Consider the following 23,834-nt stretch of genomic DNA (forward strand, 5'->3'; position numbering starts at 1 on the left):
CTCATGAAGCTCATTGAGCACTCTATCCCTTAACTTGGGTGGAATTACCACTCGGGATCCACACATCAAGGTTCCCCGGCACACTGACAGCTGTTCTCTCCTTGTCGAGAATGCTTACAACAGTGAGTTGCCATGTGCTGGCCATCCCTTCACCGTCAAATCATATACCCAAGACAGTGCCGGGTCATTTCGGGTTTCCTTTTCGATACAAGCGTTAGTTACCGGTAGGTATTCAACTATAGTCGAATGGAATATTTCGACAGGATCCACTGCTGGTGCTTCCTCCGCAGTAGGCACTGGCAGGCGTGATAGCCCATCAGCATTTCCATGCTGTTTCATGCCCTCATGTTCAATCTCATAGTGGTGCGCCCCTAGAAAAAGTGACCATCTTTATAGTCGTTGCGCAGTCATCACTGGAACGCCCTTCTTCGGAATAAAAATGGAGACAAGAGGCTGGTGATCAGTCAGCAAGGTGAATTTCTGCCCGTGCAGATAGTGATTGAACTTTTTCACTCCCCACACTAGGCTGAGGACCTCCCTGTCAATCTGGGCGTAGTTACGCTTGGCTGAGGTTAGTGATCGTGACGCAAAGGCTATTGGTCTCTCTGAGCCGTCCGAGAATTTGTGCGACAGCACCGCTCCAATGCCGTAGGGTGATGCATCACATGCCAACTGAATTGGTAATGCTGGGTTGTAATGGGTCAATACCTCTTTCGATGTGATTAGTGTTTTGCTCTTCTGGAAAGCTCGGCTACATTCGTCACTCCACTTCCATGGCACCCCAGTTTGCAGTAGGGTGTTCAGTGGGTGTAGTATTGTAGACAAATTTGGCAAGAACTTATGGTAGTAGTTTACCAGCCCGAGGAACGACCTCAGTTGTGACACATTTTCCGGTGCTGGAGCCTTGACTACTGCCTCAATCTTCTCTGGGGACTTATGTAACCCCTCTTTATCGATAACGTGGCCACAATATGAGATCTGTTTTCTAAAAAACTCGCATTTGGGGCGGTTAGCTCGGAGCCCATATTCCTGCAATCTAGTGAGCACCTGCTTCAGGTTGGCAATGTGATCACTGTCATTTTCGCCCGTGACCAGGATGTCGTCCAAATAACACTGGGTCCCTGGGATCCCTTGCAGGACTTGTTCCATTGCCCTCTGCCAAATAGCCGGAGCTGATGCTACCCCGAATACCAGCCGGTTGTATTGGTAGAGACCTTTATGGGTGTTGATTGTGAGGTATTTTTTTGATGCTTCTTCTACCTCCATTTGCAGATACGCCTGGGCCAGATCAATCTTAGTGAAGTGTTTCCCTCCAGATAGTGAGGCGAAAATATCTTCAATCCGCGGAAGTGGATATTGTACAGTGTGAAGGACCGGGTTCACTGTTACCTTAAAGACCCCACAGATGCGAACCTTCCTTGGTTCCCCAGGCGTGCTGCTCAACGACTTTTTCATCACAGGGACGATGGGTGTAGCCCACTCGCTCCAGTCTACCTTGGACAGTACACCTGAACGTTCCAGACTCTCCAGCTCTGCTTCGACGGCTGGGCGGATCGCATAAGGTACCGGTCTGGACTTAAAATTTTTGGGCTTGCGTTTTCTTCAATTTTAATAATCGCTGTCATGCCTTTTAGTGTTCCGAGTCCTTGCTGGAACACTTCTTTCGCGTCAGTTAGGATCTTTGACAGTCGCCCAGGTGTGACGTCATCATCCTTTTTGTCAGCCACAGTCAGTGCCTGTATGGAATGCCAATCCAGTTGTATTTTCCGGATCCATTCACGTCCCAGTAATGGTGGTCCTCCATCTTGCAATACATACAGGTCTAGTTTTGGTGTTTCCTTACCGTTATATATAACGGTCACCCTTATTTTTCCTTTGGGGTAGACTTTTTGCCCCGTGTACGTCTTCAAAATAATTTTTGTGTCACTCAAGGGTATGTGTGAGAATAGCCGCTCGTAGTCCCATCGGTTTATGACTGTTAGGGCTGATCCTGTGTCCAATTCCATCTTTACCTGGACTGCTAACTTGAGAGTGACCCAAATGGTTCAGTGATCCTCCATTGTGATCACATTATGTAGTTTCAGACAACTCAGTTCCCTGCTTTCGGAGTCGTTATCACTCTTTTGTTCATCTGAACTATTCTCCGTCATCTTATGTACCTTCTTGTACTTTCCTTTGGTAGGTTTCTTATTGCTGGTTTTCTTTCCCGACCTGCAGACTCGTGCTATGTGTCCTACTTTTCCATACTGTCTGCACACTTTGTCTTTGAACCAGCAATCATTCTGGTCGTGTGTTGTTCTGCCGCAGCGATAGCACTTCTCTGTTCCATATGACATTTCGTTTGTGCCATATTCTTGCAGTCCCTGTTGTATCTCTGCAGCGCCCCGTGCTGCTGCTTCATATGATACCGCAATGCTGAAAGCCTTTTCCAGCGTAAGGTTCTTTTCAGATAAAAGCCGTTTCTGGGTTCCTTCACTTTGAAGCCCACACACAAACTTATCCCTTAAGGTAACTGCCAGTCCCACTCCAAACTGGCAGTGTTTCGATAGTTTGCGCAGTTCTGTTAAATAATCAGCATTACTTTCATCCTTATGCTGGTTCCGTTTGTGAAACTTGAATCTTTCTGCTATCAGCAGCGGTGTGGGGTTTAAATGTTCCTTTAGTATCGTTACTATGTCTTCAAAACTCTTTTCCAATGGCTTCGTTGGTGTAAAGTCTGTGAGTTGTTTAGTTAATTAATACACAGACTACCAGAGTAACTTAAAACAGGACTTTACTATTCGAAGGTCAGGGCGAATCTGTCAAATAAATCCTGACACAGCACTTATATACCGGTGTGGTCACCGTCGGTATTACAGTATACAGAAGCCAACAAAGTAGTGCCACACCTAAAATAGTTCTCTTAAAGGTGAACGGTTACATACAATGATTTTCTTAAAGGTAGACGGATACATACACTACAATCCTCCCTTTTTAGCTTACAACATACTTAGTCCCCCATTAAACATAACATATATTCAACTTCATGTAAAACAATTCACAGGTATAATCTATGTGGGAAACAGTTTACAGATTCAGTCTCTGCGGGAACAGTTCACAGATTCAGTCTCTGGTCTTGACTCGGTCCGAACAACATCTCTGTGGTGTAGCCGGTTCACATTGCTAGCGTGACTCATCCAATAGTCTTTCCCTTGACTTAACAGCTTGAACTTCCGTCCTGCTGAACCAGCAGTGCTGACTTTTACAAACAGCTGGACTGCCTTGGTAATTTTTCCTACTTGCCAACTGATTTGGCTCCCTTCGTAGGGCCCACGTACATGATCTGGTAGAAGTGATAATGATTTAGATGGTTATCACCTTCTGCTTCGTCTTTTTCTTTTCTGCTTCTTGGAGACTCTCGGGGCTCCCTTATCAGCTGCCAGCTGTAGCGCCACCATCTCCCTATGTTCCTTAGACTTTAAGTGATTCATCCTGATTTCTGCACTTTGGGAGTTTTCATCACAAGCTGGGCAGACCAAGTCCTCGTAATATTCCGTGTCACTCAACAGGTCATGGTAATATTCGGTGTCGTCCTGAACTAGTCTAGCGAGAGGGCCTGCTACTTCTTCCTTACCCAACTGGACGTTAGCCGACTGTTGTTCCCTCCCTAGACATCTTTCCTGAAGAGACTTCTTCATGCGTTCATATTCATCCCGCTCTTCCTGGGTTTCCTGCAAATCCTTCACTAATGACCTCATTTGTGATTTCAATACTTCCCCTTCCATCGGGGATTGCTTGATCGGGCTATTCAATCCTTCTACTGGAGCAGCTGTTTCAGCATTCTGTTGTTCACATAGACGTGATTCAGCGTACTTTTGGCATCCCAGTAAAATCTGTGTTGCAACCTCAGCTATTTCCATAACTTTTGAGAGCTCCGAACTCCTTCCCTTTGAAGATTGAAGCTCGTGTTCAGATTGTTCCCATTGCAGAGTCTTGTCCCTCAGCATATGAAGGAGTTGGCTGACCGTTAACTCTTCCACGGGAACACTGTGGATCAGAGTCTTCTCCATTTCATCCACCTTTTCCTCCAATGCTTTCACCTTCTTTTCCTCTTGTACTTTGGCTTTCAGCGCTCGGAGAAGTTGCACCTTGATGCTCTCTAGCTCATGTTCAGGGGCCATTCTTACAGTCTCTGTTTCTTACAGTTTCCTTTTCTTCCACTGAAAGGATTCCCAGTTGAATCTGTTCTTCAAGTTGTTGAACCTCGGTCATTGCCGCCTCATATTTGTCTTGGGTTTCCTTCAATATTTTTATGAGTTCTTGGACATCTTGTCTTTCATGTTCTGCCATGTCTTTCACCTCTAATTTCTCATCTATGGATGGAACTTCTACCGATGAGTCTGTCTTGGCCTTGAGCACATCAAGAATTTCCTGCAGCCTTTGGACCTCTTGCTCATGTTCAACCTTTAGTTGCTCATATGCTTCTACTGAAACTAGCTTTTCGGAGGTTGCCGAGTTAATCCCCTCCAGGATTGTAGCCTGGGCCTGTTCATACTGTTCCTTCAACTTCTCAAACTCTGCTTGTAAGGAGTCGTAGAGAAGAACGGGAATAAAATCCTGGCTTCCTGAAGATTCCTCTTCATTTGCTCCTTCCTGCAAATATTCTAACTCCTGAACAGCATAAGGGAGATGTGATCGGTAATTGGTCACAATGGCTCTATGGTCGCTCTCTGCTTGAGCTAGCTGCTTCTGTTGTCTTTCCAGATTCTCCCATTCGGTGTCATAGAACTTTTTCATTGTTTTCATCTCTTGTTCGAGATGGTAACTCACTTGTTCTACTTGCTGTCGTAATTTGAAATAAAGTTGAGTCCGAGCTCGGTGTTCGTCAGTCATGGATATGTCCGTAAACTGAACAGACTCAGAATTCTCTGTCAAACTATGTTGTCGTTGTTCGGTGGAGTTCTGTTCTGAAACTTTGTTCTTCTCTGGAGCATAAGCCTTTAGGCATGCCTTCGTTCTTCCAACCTTAGTCGGCAAGTCCATTTTAGCCTTGTCTTTCATATTTGGGTTGGTCTTATCGTCATCCGTTTCAGAATCTGAGCTGATTGTCTGCACCGAGTCCTCACTCGTTATGGCTTTTAGATAGTGCCATTCCATGTCTATTTTCTTGATCCACTCCCATCCCAGAAGTGGTGGTCCTCCCTCAGGTAGTACGTATAAGTTCATTCTTGGGTGTTCTTTACCCCCATCTCTCACCTTGACTCTTATCTTCCCCATGGGGTATACTTTATGCCCCGTGTATGTCTGCAATACGAACTTGATATCTCTTAAGGGTATATGTGAGAATAGCCGGTGGTAATCCCTTCGATTTATGACTGATAGAGCTGATCCAGTGTCCAACTCCATTTTCACTTGGACTCCAGCTATTTTTAGCATGACCCAGATAGTTTGTAGGTCAGCTTTCTTACTCACATTGTGAATTCTCAGACTGCCCAGCTCCTGGCCGTTTGGGTCTGAGTCCGAATTCTGTTCGTCTGAACTCTTCTCAGCCACCTTGTGTACCTTGTTGTACTTTTCCTGTGATGGCTTCCTTTGGTTGTTGGTCTTCTTCCCTGACCGGCATACCTTAGCTATGTGACCCAGTTTGCCACATTTCCTACATTCCTGGTTCTTAAACCAGCATTGGTTCTGGTCGTGTGTTGTCTTCCCACAACGATAGCATTTTGTTGTACTCGAGGTAATTTGATCCACACTGAGTGCCGCTACCTTTAGCTGCATTTCCGCAGTTCCCTTCGCTGCGGCTTCATGCGATGCTGCAATAAGGACAGCCCTGTCAAGTGTAAGGTCGTTCTCTTCGAGTAGTCACTTTTGCGTTCCTTCCTTTGACAACCCGCACACGAACTTGTCTCGCAATGCCTCTGTCAGATTCCCTCCAAACTGGCAGTGTTTCGCTAGTCTACGCAGTTCGACCAAGTATTCTGCGTTGCTTTCGTCTTTCCTTTGCGTTCTCGCATAGAATTTGAATCGTTCCGCCAACATCAACGGTGTGGGGTTCAAGTGATCCTTCAGAACAGTCACAATATCATCGAAAGTCTGATCCGCCGGTTTAGCTGGTGCTAGTAGATGCTTCAAGAGCCCATATGTCTTCGCGCCCATCGAGTTTAGCAAGGTTATAGCTTTGTCATCTTCTTCTATTTTATTGGCCTCACAATAGATCTCAATGCGTTCCACATACGTGGCCCAGTCTTCTACCTCGGAATTAAAATCGTTGATGTTACCACGCTTAGGCATCTTCCTCTCTTCCTGATAACACCACGAATTATTTCTTTAAATTTTCTTTTTTTTCCCCAAGATGGCGGTTCCCGCGAAAATGGCGGTTTCCCGCGCTTATCTTCTCTCCCCGCCCACTTCAATGGCGGTTTCCCGCTTCTGTCTTCTTCCCCACCTAATGGCGGCTTCCCGCATTTCTTCCCCTGGCGGGAGGGGTACACTTTCCCCACGGGCGACGGCCGCTGGCTTTCAGGTTCACAGCCTGCGCGTCGGCTTCAGTGCTTTCCCTTTTCTCGGCAGGGCAACCGGCGCTGGGTACACCCCGTTGACGGCGAACAGTTTCAGCCGCTGGGCTGGCTCTCGCTCGGTTCCCCTTGCTCGGGCTCTGTCTCTCTCCCACTCGCTCGGCTCTACCGGCGCTGGGTACACCCCGTTGACGGCGAACAGTTTCAGCCGCTGGACTGGCTCTCGCTCAGTCTCCCTTGGTCGGCTCTGCTTCTCCCGCTCGCTCAGCTCCCAATCGCGCCTCCCAGCCCTCTCGCAGTCCGGTGCTTCCCTCCCCAGCTGCGGCTGAGTTTTATATCTTCCCACTCCTACGCTCCCGGTCGCAGCGCTTCGTGGCTTCGGTCGCTGCCCGGCCTTTTTCGCCGGCCGCGGTCTAGCTGTCTCACGACGCTGTTGCGTCCCCAGCCTGTCTGTACCGCGGCTTCCTTGCTCCACGCTGCCCCAGTCTCAGCGCCTCTGGGCCCGACTTCTGTCCGGCTCCTTTCCCCCTCGACCGTGGTCGAGTGCACCGCCCTTATCCTCCGGTTATTCTTTTTACTTTTCCCTTACTCACAGTCGCCGTGGCCGGCTTGCTTCTCGTGCTGATCGGCTCACTCCTCACCGTGGCAGAAGGGACAGTCAGTGCCTGTTGCTGATGGAAGTCTTTGTCTCTGAATTCTTCCTCCTTTCCAGCTCTGCAGACTCGAGTTTTCTCCCAGCAGAATGACGAGGGCGGTTGCCTCTTCTCGACGCTCGTTAACTGCTTCGGAAGTATTGTTGCCGCAGGGTACGATCGGACTCGTCGCCACTGTAAAGTCTGTGAGTTGTTTAGTTAATTAATACACAGACTACCAGAGTAACTTAAAACAGGACTTTACTATTCGAAGGTCAGGGCGAATCTGCCAAATAAATCCTGACACAGGTGTGGTCACCGTCGGTATTACAGTATACAGAAGCCAACAAAGTAGTGCCACACCTAAAATAGTTCTCTTAAAGGTGAACGGTTACATACAATGATTTTCTTAAAGGTAGACGGATACATACACTACAGTTGGGGTTCAGAATTCTGTAAAAGTATCCTCCGGACTCAAAGGAAAACAGTAAACAATGCATGCAGGGCGGAACTAGGCCAATATCCATTAATAATCACTATCCAAAAAAGAGCCACCAAATTTTGGAATCACCTACAAATGAGCAATCCCCAATGCTATCACTACGACGCCCTGAAATGCCAAGAGCTGACCATAAAGAAGAATACCCTCAGTCAACTAGTCCTGGGACTCAGTGAAGTAACTACTAACAATACTAACAATAACCAGCCCCAGGACAGTGACAGGGTAACACAAAGAATTCGACCCAACACAATCGTCGCTAAGCAAAAGGAAAAATATCTGACATATTGGGCAGAAACAACAAAAACCCAAAGCAAACTCAATTGCTACTTGGCCCTAAACAGACAATACAACATAGCTGATTACCTGACCATGGTAAAGGATAACAAACTGAGAAGAACCTTGACAAGGTACAGACTTAGCGAACATAGCCTAGCGATCGAAAAAGGCAGACACAGGCAGACCAGGCTGCCAAGAGAGGACAGGATATGCTCTCACTGCAGTCAGGGAGTGGTGGAGACAGAGATGCACTTCCTCACAGCTTGTGGAAAATATCAGGGCATCAGGGAGAATTTCTACCAAAAATTCTCACAAATATGCCCTGATTTCAGAAATCTGAATGACAACCAAAAACTCCCATTCCTACTGGGAGAGGAGAGAAGCTGTGTAACGCTGGCGGCGCACTATGTTGCAGCTTGCCATGAACAGAGGGACAACCAGTAAGCTAAGAAAAAAATATATATAAACAATGCGAATGTATATTTATACACTCAGGGATATACCTGTTTATACACTGTATGAATAGAACTGCGTTTATGTGCTGAACCATAAATGTATTTTGATGCTTTGGCAACATAAGATGTAACTTATCATGCCAATAAAGCGATTTAAATTGTACTAGATTTCGTAATAACCCATACGTCTTTGCACCCATTAAATTTAACAATACCGACGCTTTCTTGTCATCTGACACCTCATTTACCTTGCAGTACACCTCTGTTCGTTCGACATATGTAGTCCAATCTTCGACTTCATCGTCAAATGCAGTGATACTGCCACTCTTCGGCATTTTGGGTGTGGTTTAAAATGGCGTCTCCCAATGGCTTAAAATGGCATCTCCCATGCTTTTCTTCCTCCCCCGCTGCTGCCAACGCCGCTCCCAGCGACTCTCGTGGCAATGGCGGCGCCCTGTAGGTTTCGTGCGCTTCTCCTGCACTGCTGCCAACGCTGCTCTCGGCGGTCCTCATGGCAATGGCGGCGCCTCACGGTTTTCTGCACTTCTCTCTCTCCCTCTCTTTGACGCTGCTCAGCCCCTGAACACCGGCTGCGCCCTGTGTGCTCTGCCCTCTCTCTCCCTCCCCCGTCGACGCTGCTCGGCCCTTTGCTGTGCCGCTCGGTCGGGCTCTAGCCCGCCGCTGTCCGGGAAGGGTCTGCGCACTACCTGTTGCCAGCCCGTTTCGCTGGACCACCTCGACTGGAAAGCCAAGCCTGGCTCTCGACAGCCTCCCCCGCAATTTTCGAGTCTCTGCTGGATGACAGGGTGGTTGCCCGTGGTCGACGCCTGAGTCTCTGGCCTTGACCTCCAATCCACTGATCTCCAGGAATGAATCCCTGGGAGGTGATGCAGAGTTGCAGGTAGGTTCGAACCTGCCTCGTCGCCAATGTTGCGTCCGTGTATAATAAGACACAGACTGTGGAGAACGGTGCAACAGGTGTTTACTCAACGTGGCTCACACTGCAACTGACTGTACAGATTACTACTCAGTGCTATATACAGGTGTGGTCACTGCCGGTACTACAGTATACATGGACTGTAAAAAGTAGTTCCCCCCTTAAAGGTATATACATTACATTAATCACATCCAGGACTGAACCATGTTCATTCTGACAGTTGGGGTTTCTTTCTGCTGATGTTAATAACCCCTATAAACTGGGCTGGAGTTTAATATTCTGGATAGATGTCAAATAAATCAGCTTTGTTTTAAATACATTGTTGCAGATTTTTGTCTTTCCCACCTGAGTGTTTAGCATCACCTGGCTGGAGCTCAGAAAGGACAATCTGGGGGAGGATCGTACGGCGGGAACAGAACTTCAGCCTGGACACAGTCCTTCAGGGCCACACTGAGAGGGGCAAACGGCAGTTTAATCTTTCTCGTCTCTCTTCACTGACAGCAAAGTCCCTGTGAGGGTTAATCATGAGGCCTGTAAGGAATGTGTCCCAGCCGCTCTCTTCCATGGTTCAGAGCTCCTAGGCACAGAACAGAAGGCTCCTTTACAACTGTGTTTAGAGTCGGGAAGAACAACGGTGAATGCTGGAAACGTGATATCAAATCAGAGATTGGTGTAAAACTGCGATCTGTTCCTGACTGAAAGTGAAACGGCAGGTTTAAGTTTCCAGTCTAAAAACGACTGGCAATCATTTGAGATGTTTGTGTGACAGTCCTGAGTCTACCATTTTAAGGCAGGCGTTAACCCATTTAAAATAATCCCGTTTAAAATAAATTAACCAAAGTCTACATTAAAATAGCAGAGGGAGGAGTTCACAGGAGCCTGTTAACTGCTGGTACAATTATACAACAGACATTTGATCTCCAGATAAAGAAGGACCTGCAGCGTGTTTCCAGGAATTCCCTGTTTTATTGCTGGGTGAGTGTGTTAGACACCAGGATAACTAAAAATACATGACCAGGAACATCCACGGGGATGCGACCCCGACAGTTACTCTGGGATCACTCCCGCTGTGGAACTCCACCACTGACCCTGCTGAAGGTTGTAGGCTCAGGGAGTGGGGCCTCCAGGAGTGGACGGTGAGAAAGCTGGGTTTTATTAGAAGATCAGATTTAACATGAAATAGAGTCATAAAAGTAAAGTCTTGCTTTGTTTTATATACATGTATGTATGTTTAGTATGAGTGGACTTTGTATTAAAGACCCATGTCTAGTGAACTATTAGCTTGTAATCACCTCAGACAGAACAGGCTCTAATTATCCCTTTTAGGATGAAACAGACCTCGTGTGAACAGAACCAGCAGAGCTGAGAACTCTGCCTGTGTGGACTGAGCCGAACCGTGAAGGCCATTTGTTTCTTGAAATGCCCCAGTAAAAGCAAACTCTGACATTGTTCTGACTCGCAGATTCCTCGTAGCTCCAATGAACAGGAAGCGGTTACTCGATGAACCCTAAACAGCCATCCAATGGAATGCTTTGTTTGATAAATGTCTTTCAGCTCAATGGTTTGATTGGCCGAGGTAACCAGGGTCACATGGGCTGTACTTGATTGGGCTTTAAATACAGGAACAGTTTGCAGCTCAGGTCAGAGAGCACCCCGGGAAGAAGAAAGCTGACGGCTACAGCCAAGGTGGAACATCCTTCGGGCTGTCCCTGGAGAGGGAGCACGCGGTGTCCGCCGGGACGCTGGAGGCCTTCCGTGACCGGTGGGCACCGGAGGGACTGGAGTCAATTGTCAACATCAGCAACAGTATTCGGATCTGATTTAATTATAATTTGGAGTTGATTGTTTGTGCCCCTTTAAACAAGGGGCTCTCTCGGTAATGTGACCTTTTAAAAGAGTCGAACATCCTTTTGTGCCTCTCAGGCTTGGCAATTATCAAAGTCTGAGTTCATGGACACAGCTTGTTAGATTATGAGTCTTACTATAGAACTATGATATTGTAAGAATATTACAATATGTATTCCTTTGTAGAATCTCCCATAGGTGCTCAGGGGGATTAAGGTGTGTGGAGTGTTTCATTGGAGATCTCGACCTCAACTAGGAACAACGTAAAAGCTCATAAGGATTGTAAACAACTTCAGTCTGACAAACACCGGAGATTGGTGTCAGTGACTGTGGGGTTGGTTTATATCAGACAGGAGGAGATTGGTGTCAATGACTGGGGTAGGTTTTTATCAGACAGGAGGAGATTGGTGTCAGTGAATGTGGGGTTGGTTTATATCAGACAGGAGGAGATTGGTGTCAGTGACTGTGGGATTGGTTTATATCAGACAGGAGGAGATTGGTGTCAGTGACTGTGGGATTGGTTTATATCAGACAGGAGGAGATTGGTGTCAGTGACTGTGGGATTGGTTTATATCAGACAGGAGGAGATTGGTGTCAGTGACTGTGGGGTTAAGAAAATAAGAAATAGGAGCAGGAGTGGGCCATTCGGCCACTCGAGCCTGCTCCGCCATGGAACAGTACCAATGGATTGGCGGGTAGTTAATGTTACCCCATTATTCATAAAAGGTGGTAGAGAGAAAATGGGGTATTACAGACCGGTAAACCTGACATCGGTAGTGGGGAAAATGCTAGAGTCCATTATAAAGGATGTAATAGCAGAGCACTTGGAAAACAGTGACCGGATCGGACAAAGTCAACATGGATCTACAAAAGGTAAATCGTGCTGGACTAGTCTACTGGAATTTTTTGAGGATGTAACTGTTAAAATAGATAAGGGAGAACCAGTGGATGTGGTGTATTTGGACTTTCAAAAGGCTTTCGATAATGTCCCGCATAAGAGATTAGCGTGTAAAGTTAAGGCACATGGGATTGGGGGCAAGGTATTGACTTGGATAGAGAACTGGTTGGCAGACAGAAAGCAAAGAGTTGGAATAAACGGCTCTTTTTCTGAGTGGCAGGCAGTGACTGGTAGGGTACCGCAAGGATCGGTCCTAGGACCCCAGCTGTTCACAATATATATTAATGATCTGGACGAGGGAATTGGATGTAATATCTCCAAATTTGCAGACGACACAAAGCTGGGTGGGAGGGTATGCTGTGAGGAGGATGTCGTGAAACTCCAGTACGATTTGGACAGGTTGGATGATTGGGCAGAAACATGGCAAATGCACTATAATGTGGATAAATGTGAGGTTATCCACTTTGGTGGCAAAAACAGGAAGGCAGATTATTATTTGAATGGCAATAGATTGGGAGAAGGGGAAGTGCAAAGAGACCTGGGTGTTCTTGTGCACCAGTCGCTGAACGTAAGCATGCAGGTGCAGCAGGCGGTTAAGAAGGCAAATGGTATGTTGGCCTTCGTAGCAAGAGGATTCGAGTACAGGAACAAGGATTTCTTGCTACAGTTGTACAGGGCCTTGGTGAGACCGCACCTTGAGTATTGTGTGCAGTTTTGGTCACCTTATCTGAGGATGGACGTTCTTGCCATGGAAGGAGTGCAGCGAAGATTCACCAGGCTGATACCTGGGATGGCAGGAATGACGTATGAGGAGAGATTGTGTCGATTGGGCTTATACTCACTGGAGTTTAGAAGATTGAGAGGGGATCTCATCGAAACCTATAAAATTCTGTCAGGCCTGGACAGACTAGATGCAGGAAGGATGTTTCTGATGGCCGGGGAGTCCAGAACCAGGGGTCATAGTCTAAGGATAAGTGGTAAGCCATTTAGGACTGAAATGAGGAGGAATTTCTTCACCCAGAGAGTGGTGAACCTGTGGAATTCTCTGCCACAGAGGGCGGTGGAGGCCAGTTCATTAAATAAATTCAATAAAGTGTTGGATATATTTCTTAAGGCTAAAGGGATCAAGGGATATGGGGAGAAGACAGGGACAGGGTACTGAATTTGGATGATCAGCCATGATCTCATTGAATGGCAGAGCAGGCTCGAAGGGCCGAATGGCCTACTCCTGCTCCTATCTTCTATGTTTCTATGTAAATGCTAGGTTATCCACTTTGGTGTCAATAACAAGAAGGCAGATTATTATCTAAATGGCAACAGATTGGGAGAAGGGTAAGTGCAACGAGACCTGGGCACCAGTCGCTGAAGGTAAGCATGCAGGTACAGCAGGTGGTTAAGAAGGCAAATGGTATGTTGGCCTTCGTAGCGAGAGGGTTTGAGTACAGGAACAAGGATGTCTTGCTGCAGTTGTACAGGGCCTTGGTGAAACCACACCTTGAGTATTGTGTGCAGTTTTGGTCGCCTTATCTGAGGAAGGATGTTCTTGCCATGGAAGGAGTGCAGCGAAGATTCACCAGACTGACACCTGGGATGGCAGGAATGATGTATGAGGAGAGATCAGGTCGACTGGGCTTGTACTCGCTGGAGTTTAGACGAATGAGAGGGGATCTCATTGAAACTTATAAAATTCTAACAGGAGTACACAGATTAGATGCAGGAAGGATGTTCCTGATAGTTGGGGAATCCAGAACCAGGGGTCACAGTCTAAGGATAAGGGGTAAGCCATTTAGGACAGAGATGAGGAGTAATTTCTTCACCCAGAGAGTGGTGAACCTGTGGAATTCTCTACCACAGAAGGCAGTAGAGGCCAAATCATTAAATATATTCAAGAAGGAGTTAGATATATTTCTTAAGGCTAAAGCGATCAAGGGATATTGGGAGAAAGTAGGGACAGGGTACTGAGTTTGGATGATCAGCCATGATCGCATTGAATGGCAGAGCAGGCTCGAGGGGCCGAATGGCCTACTCCTGCTCCTATCTTCTATGTTTCTATGTTTCAATAAGATCACGGCTGATCATCGACCTCAACTCCACTTTCCCACCTGATCTCCATATCCCTTGATTCCGTTAGATCCACAACCCTCTGAGTGACTGTAGAGGGAGCTTTACTCTGTATCTAACCTGTGCTGTACCTGCCCCGAGAGTGTTTGATGTGACAGTGTAGAGGGAGCTTTACTCTGTATCTAACCCGTGCTGTACCTGCCCTGGGAGTGTTTGATGTGACAGTGTCGAGGGAGCTTTACTCTGTATCTAACCTGTGCTGTACCTGCCCCGAGAGTGTTTGATGTGACAGTGTAGAGGGAGCTTTACTCTGTATCTAACCCGTGCTGTACCTGCCCTGGGAGTGTTTGATGGGACAGAGTAGAGGGAGCTTTACTCTGTATCTAACCTGTGCTGTACCTGCCCTGGGAGTGTTTGATGGGACATTGTAGAGGGAGCTTTATCACAGAATCACAGAAACCCCACAGTGCAGATAGAGGCCATTTCAGCCCATCGAGCCTGCACCGACACATATCCCACCCGATCCCCGTAACCCCTACACCAACACATATCCCACCCCTATCCCCGTAACCCCACGTATTTAATCCCCCTAACACTAAGGGTCAATTTTATCATAGCCAATCAACCTAACCTGCACATCTTTGGACTGTGGGAGGAAACCGGAGCACCCGGAGGAAACCCACGCAAACACGGGGAGAATGTGCAAACTCCACACAGACAGTCACCCGAGGCCGGATTCGAACCCGGGTCCCCGGTGCTGTGAGGCAACAGTGCTAACCACTATGCCACCGTGCTGCCCTGTACTCTGTATCTAACCCGTGCTGTACCTGCCTTGGGAGTTTTGATGGGACATGTGGTGCTCACCTCGATGATCACAACATTTAATCCGAAGATTATAGGTTTATATCATATCAGCTTCTTAATAGAGTATTAAAGTTGGTGACACTGGACATTTGAACCTGCAAGTTAATAAGACGAGGCATTAGGTAGAATCTTACACCTTAAGGCCTAGAAATTCAGTTGTTTGCACCAGCCGCTAGCGCCTTAGGAGGAGGAGATGTTGGGCACTAGGTGGTTAGCGGCCAGGCGCAGCGTGATCTGCGCCTCTCCCCAACTTCAGTAAAGATTTAGCGGCAGCGCAAAGCCTTTGCACGCGCTTAGCTGCGCGCGCAGATCCTGACGTCATTTCATCGTGCAACGCCCTTTGTTCGCTCCAAACCGGAAATTCAGTGGCGCCGCCCTATTGTGCGCCTGGCGCCCCTAGCGACTGGTAGAGGGGAATGGTTCTCAGTCGATGCGGGGTGCGCGGGGGGTGCAAATTAAAGGGCACTCCTCCTGCAGTAGAAAAGGCAGCCTTTTTGCAACACTCCTTCTTTGTGAGAGACGGATCTTTGCAGAGAGACAAAGGGAGAGAGCTTTCTGGTTTGGCTCAACACTCGCACAGGTACTTGTGGCTTCAGGCCACAGCTTTGCACTTGTCTTTAACTTCAGTGTCATAGCATTGATTGGAAACATATAATGGGGGCTGCAATGGGTGCAAACGTTGGCCTTCTCCATAGTCCTGGGCGTTGTACAGATGAAGCAGCAGTGGTCAGGCCTTGCTTCAGGGCTGCAGTGTGCAGGGCGTGGCAGGCAAACAAATCCACCCTCCGCCTTTAAGAGCTCACCGGCGCCAGAGTGTCTGCCGTCAATCAGCAACTCGCCGCACCTGCGCTGCGCCCGCCCTCGGGGGTATCGCCCCGGGCTGCCGGCTTAGCGCCTAATGATAGTCGTGCATTGCCTGTTTTAGCGCAGCAGCATCCTCTTGGGGCGATGCGACTGAATATCGGTGAAGGTGGCGCGACCTTGCGCCGGGCGCAAACTTTAGCGGCCGCCCGACTGTTGCGCCCCAAATGTGGCTATACTGAATTTCTAGGCCAAAGTCTCTCTGCTCCTCTACTCCTTTCAAAGTTTTACCATTTTATGTATATTTCCTATGTTTTTCTTCCTCCTAAATCTATCACCTCACACATCTCCAGTCTGAAGAACATCCATTAACCACTACTCTCTGTTCTCTGCCCTTTACCCAACTTCCTATCCACGCTGCCCCACTCCCTTTAACACCGTGAACCTTAATTTGATCAACAAGCCTCCCGTCTGGCACCTTATCAAACATCTTTTGGCAATCCATCTACACAACATCCACTGCATTTCCTTTCTCACTACACTGAGTGCGGCCCCAGGCCTGATTATAAAAACAGTGAACATTATCCACCCGCCTGCGCCCTCAGCAAAGGGGCCCCGCGCCAAACTCCGGGACAGACAGGAAGTCAGGGAGCGTCTGTAAATGGAGGAGAAATGGGGACTGGTCAGGGAGCGTCTGTAAATGGAGGAGAAATGGAGACTGGTCAGGGAGCGTCTGTCAATGGAGAAGAAATGGTGACTGGTCAGGGAGCGTCTGTAAATGGATGAGAAATGGTGACTGGTCAGGGAGCGTCTGTAAAGGGACGAGAAATGGTGACTGGTCAGGGAGCGTCTGTAAATGGAGGAGAAATGGTGACTAGTCAGGGAGCGTCTGTAAATTAAGGGGAAATGGTGACTGGTCAGGGAGCGTCTGTAAAGAAGGAGAAATGGAGACTGGTCAGGGAGCATCTGTAAATGAAGGAGAAATGGTGACTGGTTAGGGAGCATCTGTAAATGAAGGAGGAATGGTGACAAAAATCTACAGGAATGCATTGAAAGCAAAGCTGATTTATTTGACATATATCCAGAATATTAAACTCCAGCCCAGTTATAGGGTTAATAACACCAGCAGAAACAAACTCCAACTGTCAGAATGAACCTGGTTCAGTCCTGGATGTGATTAACAGCAGCAACAACAGCAGAATCCAACCCCTGCAGTCACTGGTGAACTCGCTGGTGTCTCAGCAGTTGGGATGACCGAGTGAATCCCATTCCACACACTGAGCAGGTGAATGGCTTCTCCCCGGTGTGAACTCGCTGGTGTGTCAGCAGGTTGGATGACTGAGTGAATCCCTTCCCACACATGGAGCAGGTGAATGGCTTCTCTCCAGTTTGAACTCGCTGGTGTCTCAGCAGGTTGGATGTCTTCCCACACATGGAGCAGGTGAACTGCCTCTCCCCAGTGTGAACTCGCTGGTGTATCAGCAGATCCTTTGTGCTTTTAAAGATCTTCTCACAGTCAGAACATTTAAAAGGTCTTTTACCTGTGTGAACAAGTTGATGTTCAGTGAGGTGCGATGACCGAGTGAATCCCTTCCCACACACGGAGCAGGTAAATGCCCTCTCCCCAGTGTGAACTTGCTGGTGTCTCAGCAGGTTGGATGACTGAATGAATCCCTTCCCACACATGGAGCAGGTGAACGGTCTCGCCTCAGCGTGAACTCGCTGGTGTTTCAGAAAGTCGGATGAATTAGTGAATCACTTCTCACATACGGAACAAGTGAACGGCTTCTCCCCAGTGTGAATGCGCTGGTCTGTCAGAAGTTTGGATGGTCAATTAAATCCCTTCCCACATGTTGAGCAGGTGAACGGCCTCTCTCCAGTGTAAATGTACTGGTGTCTCAGAAGCTCGGATGAACGAGTGAATCCCTTCTTACACATGGAGCAGGTGAACAGCCTCTCTCTAGTGTGAATGTGCTGGTGTTTCACAAGCTCAGATGAACAAGTAAATCTCTTCCCACACATGGAGCAGGTGAACGGTATCTCCCCAGTGTGAACTCGCTGGTGTACCAGACAGTTGGATGAATGAGTGAATCCCTTCCCACACACGGAGCAGGTGAACGGCCTCTCCCCGGTGTGACTGCGTCGATGAATTTTCAGCTTCTATGGGGAACTGAATCCCTTCCCACAGTCCCCACATTTCCACGGTTTCTCCGTGGTGCGGGGGTCATTGTGTCTCTCCAGGTTGGATGATCAGTTGAAGCCTCGTCCACACACACAACACGTGTACGGTTTCTCCCCACTGTGAATGGTGCGATGTTTTTTCAGGCTGTGTAACTGGTTAAGGCCCTTTCCACAGTCAGTGCACTGGAACACTTTCAATCGGGTCTGTGTCTTGGTCACACTGACGTTTGAAATCTTTTCCCACAGACAAACATTTCTCCTATTTTAAAAGGCCGATGATATTCAGGTCCTGATGAATCATGTCGCTCTGTCAGATCTTGACGTGATGTTTGGTTTCTAATGCCCTGTAAAAGCAGTTTACAAAAGTCATCACTGTAAATACAGGATAGAAATTCGGATTTTTCTCCCTTTCTCTCCTGAAGGTGGTGCTTGATGATAGGGTTGGGCCCAGTCACTCTTTGCCCTCCAGTACCTCGCCAATGGCAATTCTGAGCTGTGAGCCTATACAGTGAGCTGCCAGCATTTCGACCATGGGGAGCAGCACAGCCGCCAGCCCTGGCTGATTCTGTCTGGAAAAGCCGAGGCCAATGGTGGCACACCAACAACAACTTGCATTTACATAGCGCCTTTAACGTAGTAAAACGTTCCAAGGTGCTTCACAAGAGCGGAATCAGGCAAAAATTGACCTTAGGGCCGAGGCAACTGAAGGCATGGCCACCAATGCTGGAGCGAAGGAAGTGGGGGATGCACAACAGGCCAGAATTGGAGGAATGCAGAGTTCATAGAATCAGAGAATGGTGCAGCCCTTCGGCCCATTGTCCCAGACCCAGCTCTTTGAATTTAGTCCCACTCCTCTGCTTTATCCCCACAGACCCGCAATTTGTTTCCCAATTCAATTAGTTCTCCAATTCCCCTTTGAAAGTTGCCATTGAATCTGCTTCCACCACCACTTTAGGCAGTGCCTTCCAGGTCATAACAACTCGCTGCTTAAATTCTTTCCTCATGTCGCCGCTGGTTCTTTTGACAATGACCTTAAATCTGAGTCCTCTGGTTACCGACCCTTCTGACACTGGAGTCAGTTTCTCCTTATTAAGAGGGTTGTAAACACCTCGTCCACTTGGCACTGAAGTGTCTGAAACTCATAATAGGAACTCCAGGGAAACAAAATACTAACAAATGTTAAACTGTCCTGTTGACAAACAAAATCTCGATTTAACTTTTAAAAGATAAATTGTTTAACGGGTTCACACTGACTCACCCGACTCAGGTTCCGCCCCTCAAGCACCACGATTGGTTGCAGAACTTGCTGCTCCCTTGGCCCTCCGGCCTCTGAGCTCTCTTCCTATTGGTTCCCAGGGCCATCAATCACCACTTGCCAACATTACGCTGCCAGATGAGGTTCAGGGGCTCAGAGGAAGAAAATAAATGAGGCCATGAATCTGAGTTAGGAAATACAATGAGAGAAACATGATTCAATTGGTGAACTAAACTATTTCAAATCAACTCAAATGAATTGTTGCCATTAATATATTATTTTTGCGCCAAGTGGGAAACAAGAGATGTTTTCCCACACACGGAACAGGTGAACAGCCTCTCACCGGTGTGACTGCGTTAATGAGTTTCCAGCTCAGACGGGTAATTGAATCTCTTCCCACAGTCCCCACATTTCCACGGTTTCTCCGTGGTGCGGGAGTTCCTTTTGTCTCTCCAGGTTGGACGATCGGTTGAAGCCTCGTCAACATACAGAACACGTGTACGGTTTCTCCTCACTGTGAACGATGCAATGTTTTTCCAGGCTGTGTAACTGGTTAAAGCTCTTTCCACAGTCAGTGCACTGGAACACTCTCACTCGGGTGTGTGTGTCTCGGGGCTTTTCCAGTCACACTGATGTTTGAAATCTTTTCCCACAGACAGAAGAGACAAACAATTCTCCTTCCACATTCAAAGGCCGATGATATTCAGGTCCTGATTAATGGAGTGACTCTGTCAGATCTTAATGTGATGTTTGGTTTGAGTTTGCGGTGTGTAAATGCTGCCCTTCTCACAGCCTGTAAAAGGAGTTTACAAAAGCCATCACTGTGAGTCCAGGATAGAAATTGACAAGATTCATTCCTACTGGTTCCTGGCCAAGGGGGCCGCGCATGCGCCCTGCTGCCCCCTGAGCCTCTCAAGATGGCGGCCGTTACCCCGGGCCTGTCACCGGGAGAAAGCCCCGCAGCTGCCGCCCCGCTCAGGGCAAACGCCCAGCCCGGAGGCTCTTGTCCGGGGCCTGAGGCCCACCCCGGGTGTTTGTGAAGCGGATAATGTTGAGTGTTTTAATAATGGGGCCTGGGGCCGCACTCGGGGTGTGAGCAGCCCGCGTCCCCCCGGGGTGCATGAACCCGCTCCCTCCAACAACTTTATAAACCCTGAGGCGTGACCTACCCGCAGTTTATTAATCTCCCGACCCCGCTCCCCGCCGACCTGCAGCTCCGCCCGGTGAGGGACACGTGACCCGGGCCCGCGGCCTGATTGACGGGAGCTTCCGACCAATAGGGAGCGAGTGGGGCGGGGCTGGAGGAGCGAGCCGGCGGCGGGTCCTCCAACCAATCGGAGAGCCTGAGAGGGCGGGACTAGCGCCGGCTGATTGTCTGATCCGCAGGGGCAGCAAGTTTCTCCAGTCCCTTGTTCAGTGGCCCGGGGCCAGGGGAGGCTGTGGGCCTTTATTCCCCTTATTGGACACAAGGCTCTTTGTCTCACAACACACTGGCTCAGGTTTTAACAATCGCTTTACAGGGAATAGTGAATTGAAAATTGCAAAACTGAGATTGTTAGTTTTACACAGGATTACACAGGATATACGGCACAGAAACAGGCCATTTGGCCCAACCAGTCCATGTCGGTGTTTCTGCTCCACACCAGCCTCCTCCTGTCTTTCCTCATCTAAATCTATCACCATAACCCTCTATTCCCTTCTCCCTCATATGCTGGTCCAACCTCCCCTTAAATGCATCGATACTATTCACTTCAACCACTCCCTGTGGTAGCGAGTTCCACATTCTCACCACTCTCTGGGTAAAGTTTATTCTGAATTCCCGATTGGATTTCTTGGTGACTATCTTATATTGATGGCCTCTAGTTATGCTCTTCCCCACAAGTGGAAACATTCTCTCTGTATCCACTCTACCAAAACATTTTCATAATTTTAAGGATCTCTATTAGGTCATCCCTCAGCCTTTTTTCAAGTGAATAGAGACCCAGCCTATTCATCCTTTCCTGATATATATACCCTCGCATTTCTGGTATCATCCTTCTAAATCTTCTCTGTGCACTCTCCAGTGCCTCCATATCCTATTTATAATATGGTGACCAGAACTGGATGCAGTTCTCTAAGGGCTGAATTTTGCCAGTGCTCAGTGTGTGGGTTTGGAGGCGAGTCTGCTGTCAAAACCACAAAGATTGACAGCGGGTCGGTATCCTGCTCTGAACCGCCTCCTTGTGAGTTTCCTAAGTGTCGGGTCTGCCATCCCTGAACAGACCCGACACCAAGCGGCAGGTCAGCCAATTTAGATACTTTAAAGCTTGTTAAAAGGTAGTTAAGCACCATTTTCCCAAGTACTTAGCATTTTCCCAGGTTATTAACAAGGTTCCTGGAGGGCGACTATCACGTCGGGTAAGTATGTCGGGTTCTCAATGACTGGATTGCTGTGAATAGGTGAAAGCTGCAGAAGTGGTCTAAAACCTACCATTTCACAGCTGTTCACTTCCCAATCTTAGAAGCTGGAGCATTAATGATTTGGAACCCACTTTGGAGCTTTATGCAAACACGATTTTTCTTTCATAAAACCATGTTGATTCTGCCTAATCATATAATAATTTTTGAAGTGCCCTGTTCCACTTCCTTAATAATGGATTGCAGCATTTTCCCGAGGACTGATGTCAGGCTAACTGGCCTGTAGATCCCTGTATTCTCTCTCCCTCCTTTCTTGAATAGCGGGGTTACATTTGCTACCTTCCATTCCACTAGGACCTTTCCAGAATTGTTAGGGAATATCTATCTATATATATAAATCGGTACATCTGTCTGTCTGTCTGTCATTCTGTCATTCTGTCTGCCATTCTGTCTGTCATCGCCTGTGCGTCTGTCGGGCTATGCGCTCGAAAGTTACAGGGCGTACCTACGCGCGCGTTACCTCCAAAGAAAGCTTACGCTTCCGAGACGGTTTTAAGCGTATTTACGTTTCGGCCGGGCTAAAATCGCGCCCGCGGTATCTGAAAAAACCTTCAACGTTCCGCTCATTAGCATCTCATTATCCGCTCATTAGCGACAGAGTGACCTCGAGGTCGACCAATCGTACGGCGGCTTGCTGCCGCGTGCGGCCGGGCCCTCCTACGGTCGAGTGACGGGACGATTGACCAATCCTACGCTTTGGTCACCTGATGGTCGACCAATCGGTGCGTGTGTGGGCGGGCCTTATCGTTCTGAACTGAGGTGAGTAGCCGCCATCTTGCTTCCATTCTTTTTCCTGCTTTCTGCGTCTTTCTTTTCAAATATACATTTCCAGCAAAATAAAATTCAATTTATTAAATTCTTTTAAAATAAATCACTCATTTGTAAATATTTTATCTCACCTGAACATTCTTTTTCCTACCTTTGCCCGTTTTTTTTCTTAGGCCTGAAAGCCTGGGCCTTTCTTGCCCAGTCAGGCCCGAGCTAGGTAACTGGGCTGCTGCTAAGCTCCTCACCACCCCCCCCCCCCCCGCCGTGTCACGTTACCACGGGGCAACGGCGTCAGCCACGAGGGTCAGGGTGCGCGTGCAGCAGGAGCAGGTGAGACTCTGTTCCGCGCTCGGCTCGGGCGGGGGGGGGCGGGGCTCTCGAGAGTGCGGATCGGGTTACCCCGGCAATGGGAGTGCGGGCCGGCTGGGGCTTGGAGAGCGCGGCTCTCGGCCGGGGGGGGGGGGCAGGGCTTGGATAGCGCGGCTCTCGGCTAGGGGGGGGCGGGGCTTGGAAAGCGCGGCTCTCGGCCGGGGGGGCGGGGCTTGGAGAGCGCGGCTCTCGGCCGAGGGGGGCGGGGGCTTGGAGAGCGCGGCTCTCGGCCGGTGGGGGGCGGGGCTCGGAGAGCGCGGCTCTCGGCCGGGGGGGGCGGGGCTCGGAGAGCTGGGCTCTCGGCAGTGCGGGGCGGCGCGGCAGGGTTACCCCCGGCAACCAGGCGTGGCCGTGCCTGTCTCTCAGCCTCAAGCCCTCCCTTCCTCCCTCCCCCCCCGCCCTCCCTTCACCCCTCCCTTCCCCCCACACCCCCCCTTCCCCCCCCACCCCCCCACCCTCCCTTCCCCCCCCTTCACCCCCTCCCTTCCCCCCACCCGCGCTCTCTCTCTCAACCCCCCAGTCGCCCTCTTCTCTACCCCCCAGTCGCTCTCTCTCTTCCCCCCCAGTCGTGCGCTCTCTCTCTCTCTCTCTCTCTCTCCCCCCTCCCCCAGTCGCTCTCTTTCTCTCTCTCTTCCAACAACAACATGCCCTCGAAAAAGCCTCGGCACCGCCGGGCACTTCAGCTAGTCTATATATATAAACGGATTGATCTGTCTGTCTGTCTGTCTGTCTGTCTGTCTGTTCTTCCGTCTGTCTGTCCGGCTATACACTCTAAAGTCATAGAGCGTACCTACACGTGCGTTACATCAAAAGAAAGCTTACGATTCCGGAACGGTCATAAGCATATTTACGTTTTGGCGAGACAAAAATTGCGCCCGCGGTATCCAAAAAACGTTCAAAATTTCACTCATTATCCGCTCATTAGCATCGAGTGACGTCGAGGTCGACCAATCATACGGTCGAGCAACCCGACGGTTGACCAATCGCTGCGTCGCGGGGGTGAGTTCGTCGCGCGTGCGGGCCCTCCTAGAGTCGAGTG

The 23,834-nt window shown here is 48.8% G+C and overlaps 2 protein-coding genes and 1 pseudogene across 2 annotated transcripts in view; 1 reads left to right on the forward strand and 2 right to left on the reverse strand.

Moving 5' to 3' along the window:
- Positions 1 to 23,834, forward strand: part of LOC147119236 (uncharacterized) — a 192,878-nt gene that overhangs the window by 40,947 nt on the left and 128,097 nt on the right. The window lies entirely within an intron of this gene.
- LOC147119239 (uncharacterized) lies at positions 16,815 to 19,602 on the reverse strand. The gene is made up of 2 exons (XM_085984916.1): positions 19,205 to 19,602; positions 16,815 to 18,290 (listed from the first exon to the last, which is right to left on the reverse strand). The coding sequence occupies exon 2, from the start codon at positions 17,449 to 17,451 to the stop codon at positions 16,981 to 16,983; it is 471 nt and encodes a 156-aa protein (XP_085841042.1). The 5' UTR covers positions 17,452 to 18,290; positions 19,205 to 19,602; the 3' UTR covers positions 16,815 to 16,980.
- The window catches only part of LOC147119240 (uncharacterized), a 91,494-nt pseudogene continuing 85,180 nt past the window's right edge, over positions 17,521 to 23,834 (reverse strand).

Source organism: Somniosus microcephalus, chromosome 4 (genome assembly GCF_052327205.1).
Source record: "Somniosus microcephalus isolate GS21.2 chromosome 4, FLI_Smic_1.0, whole genome shotgun sequence".
Taxonomy (NCBI): Eukaryota; Metazoa; Chordata; class Chondrichthyes; order Squaliformes; family Somniosidae; genus Somniosus; species Somniosus microcephalus.

Excerpts from the sequence above, each read along its gene's own strand:
- LOC147119239 (XM_085984916.1), bottom strand. The coding sequence starts at position 17,451 with ATGTGTGGGAAGGGATTCATTCAGTCATCCAACCTGCTGAGACACCAG.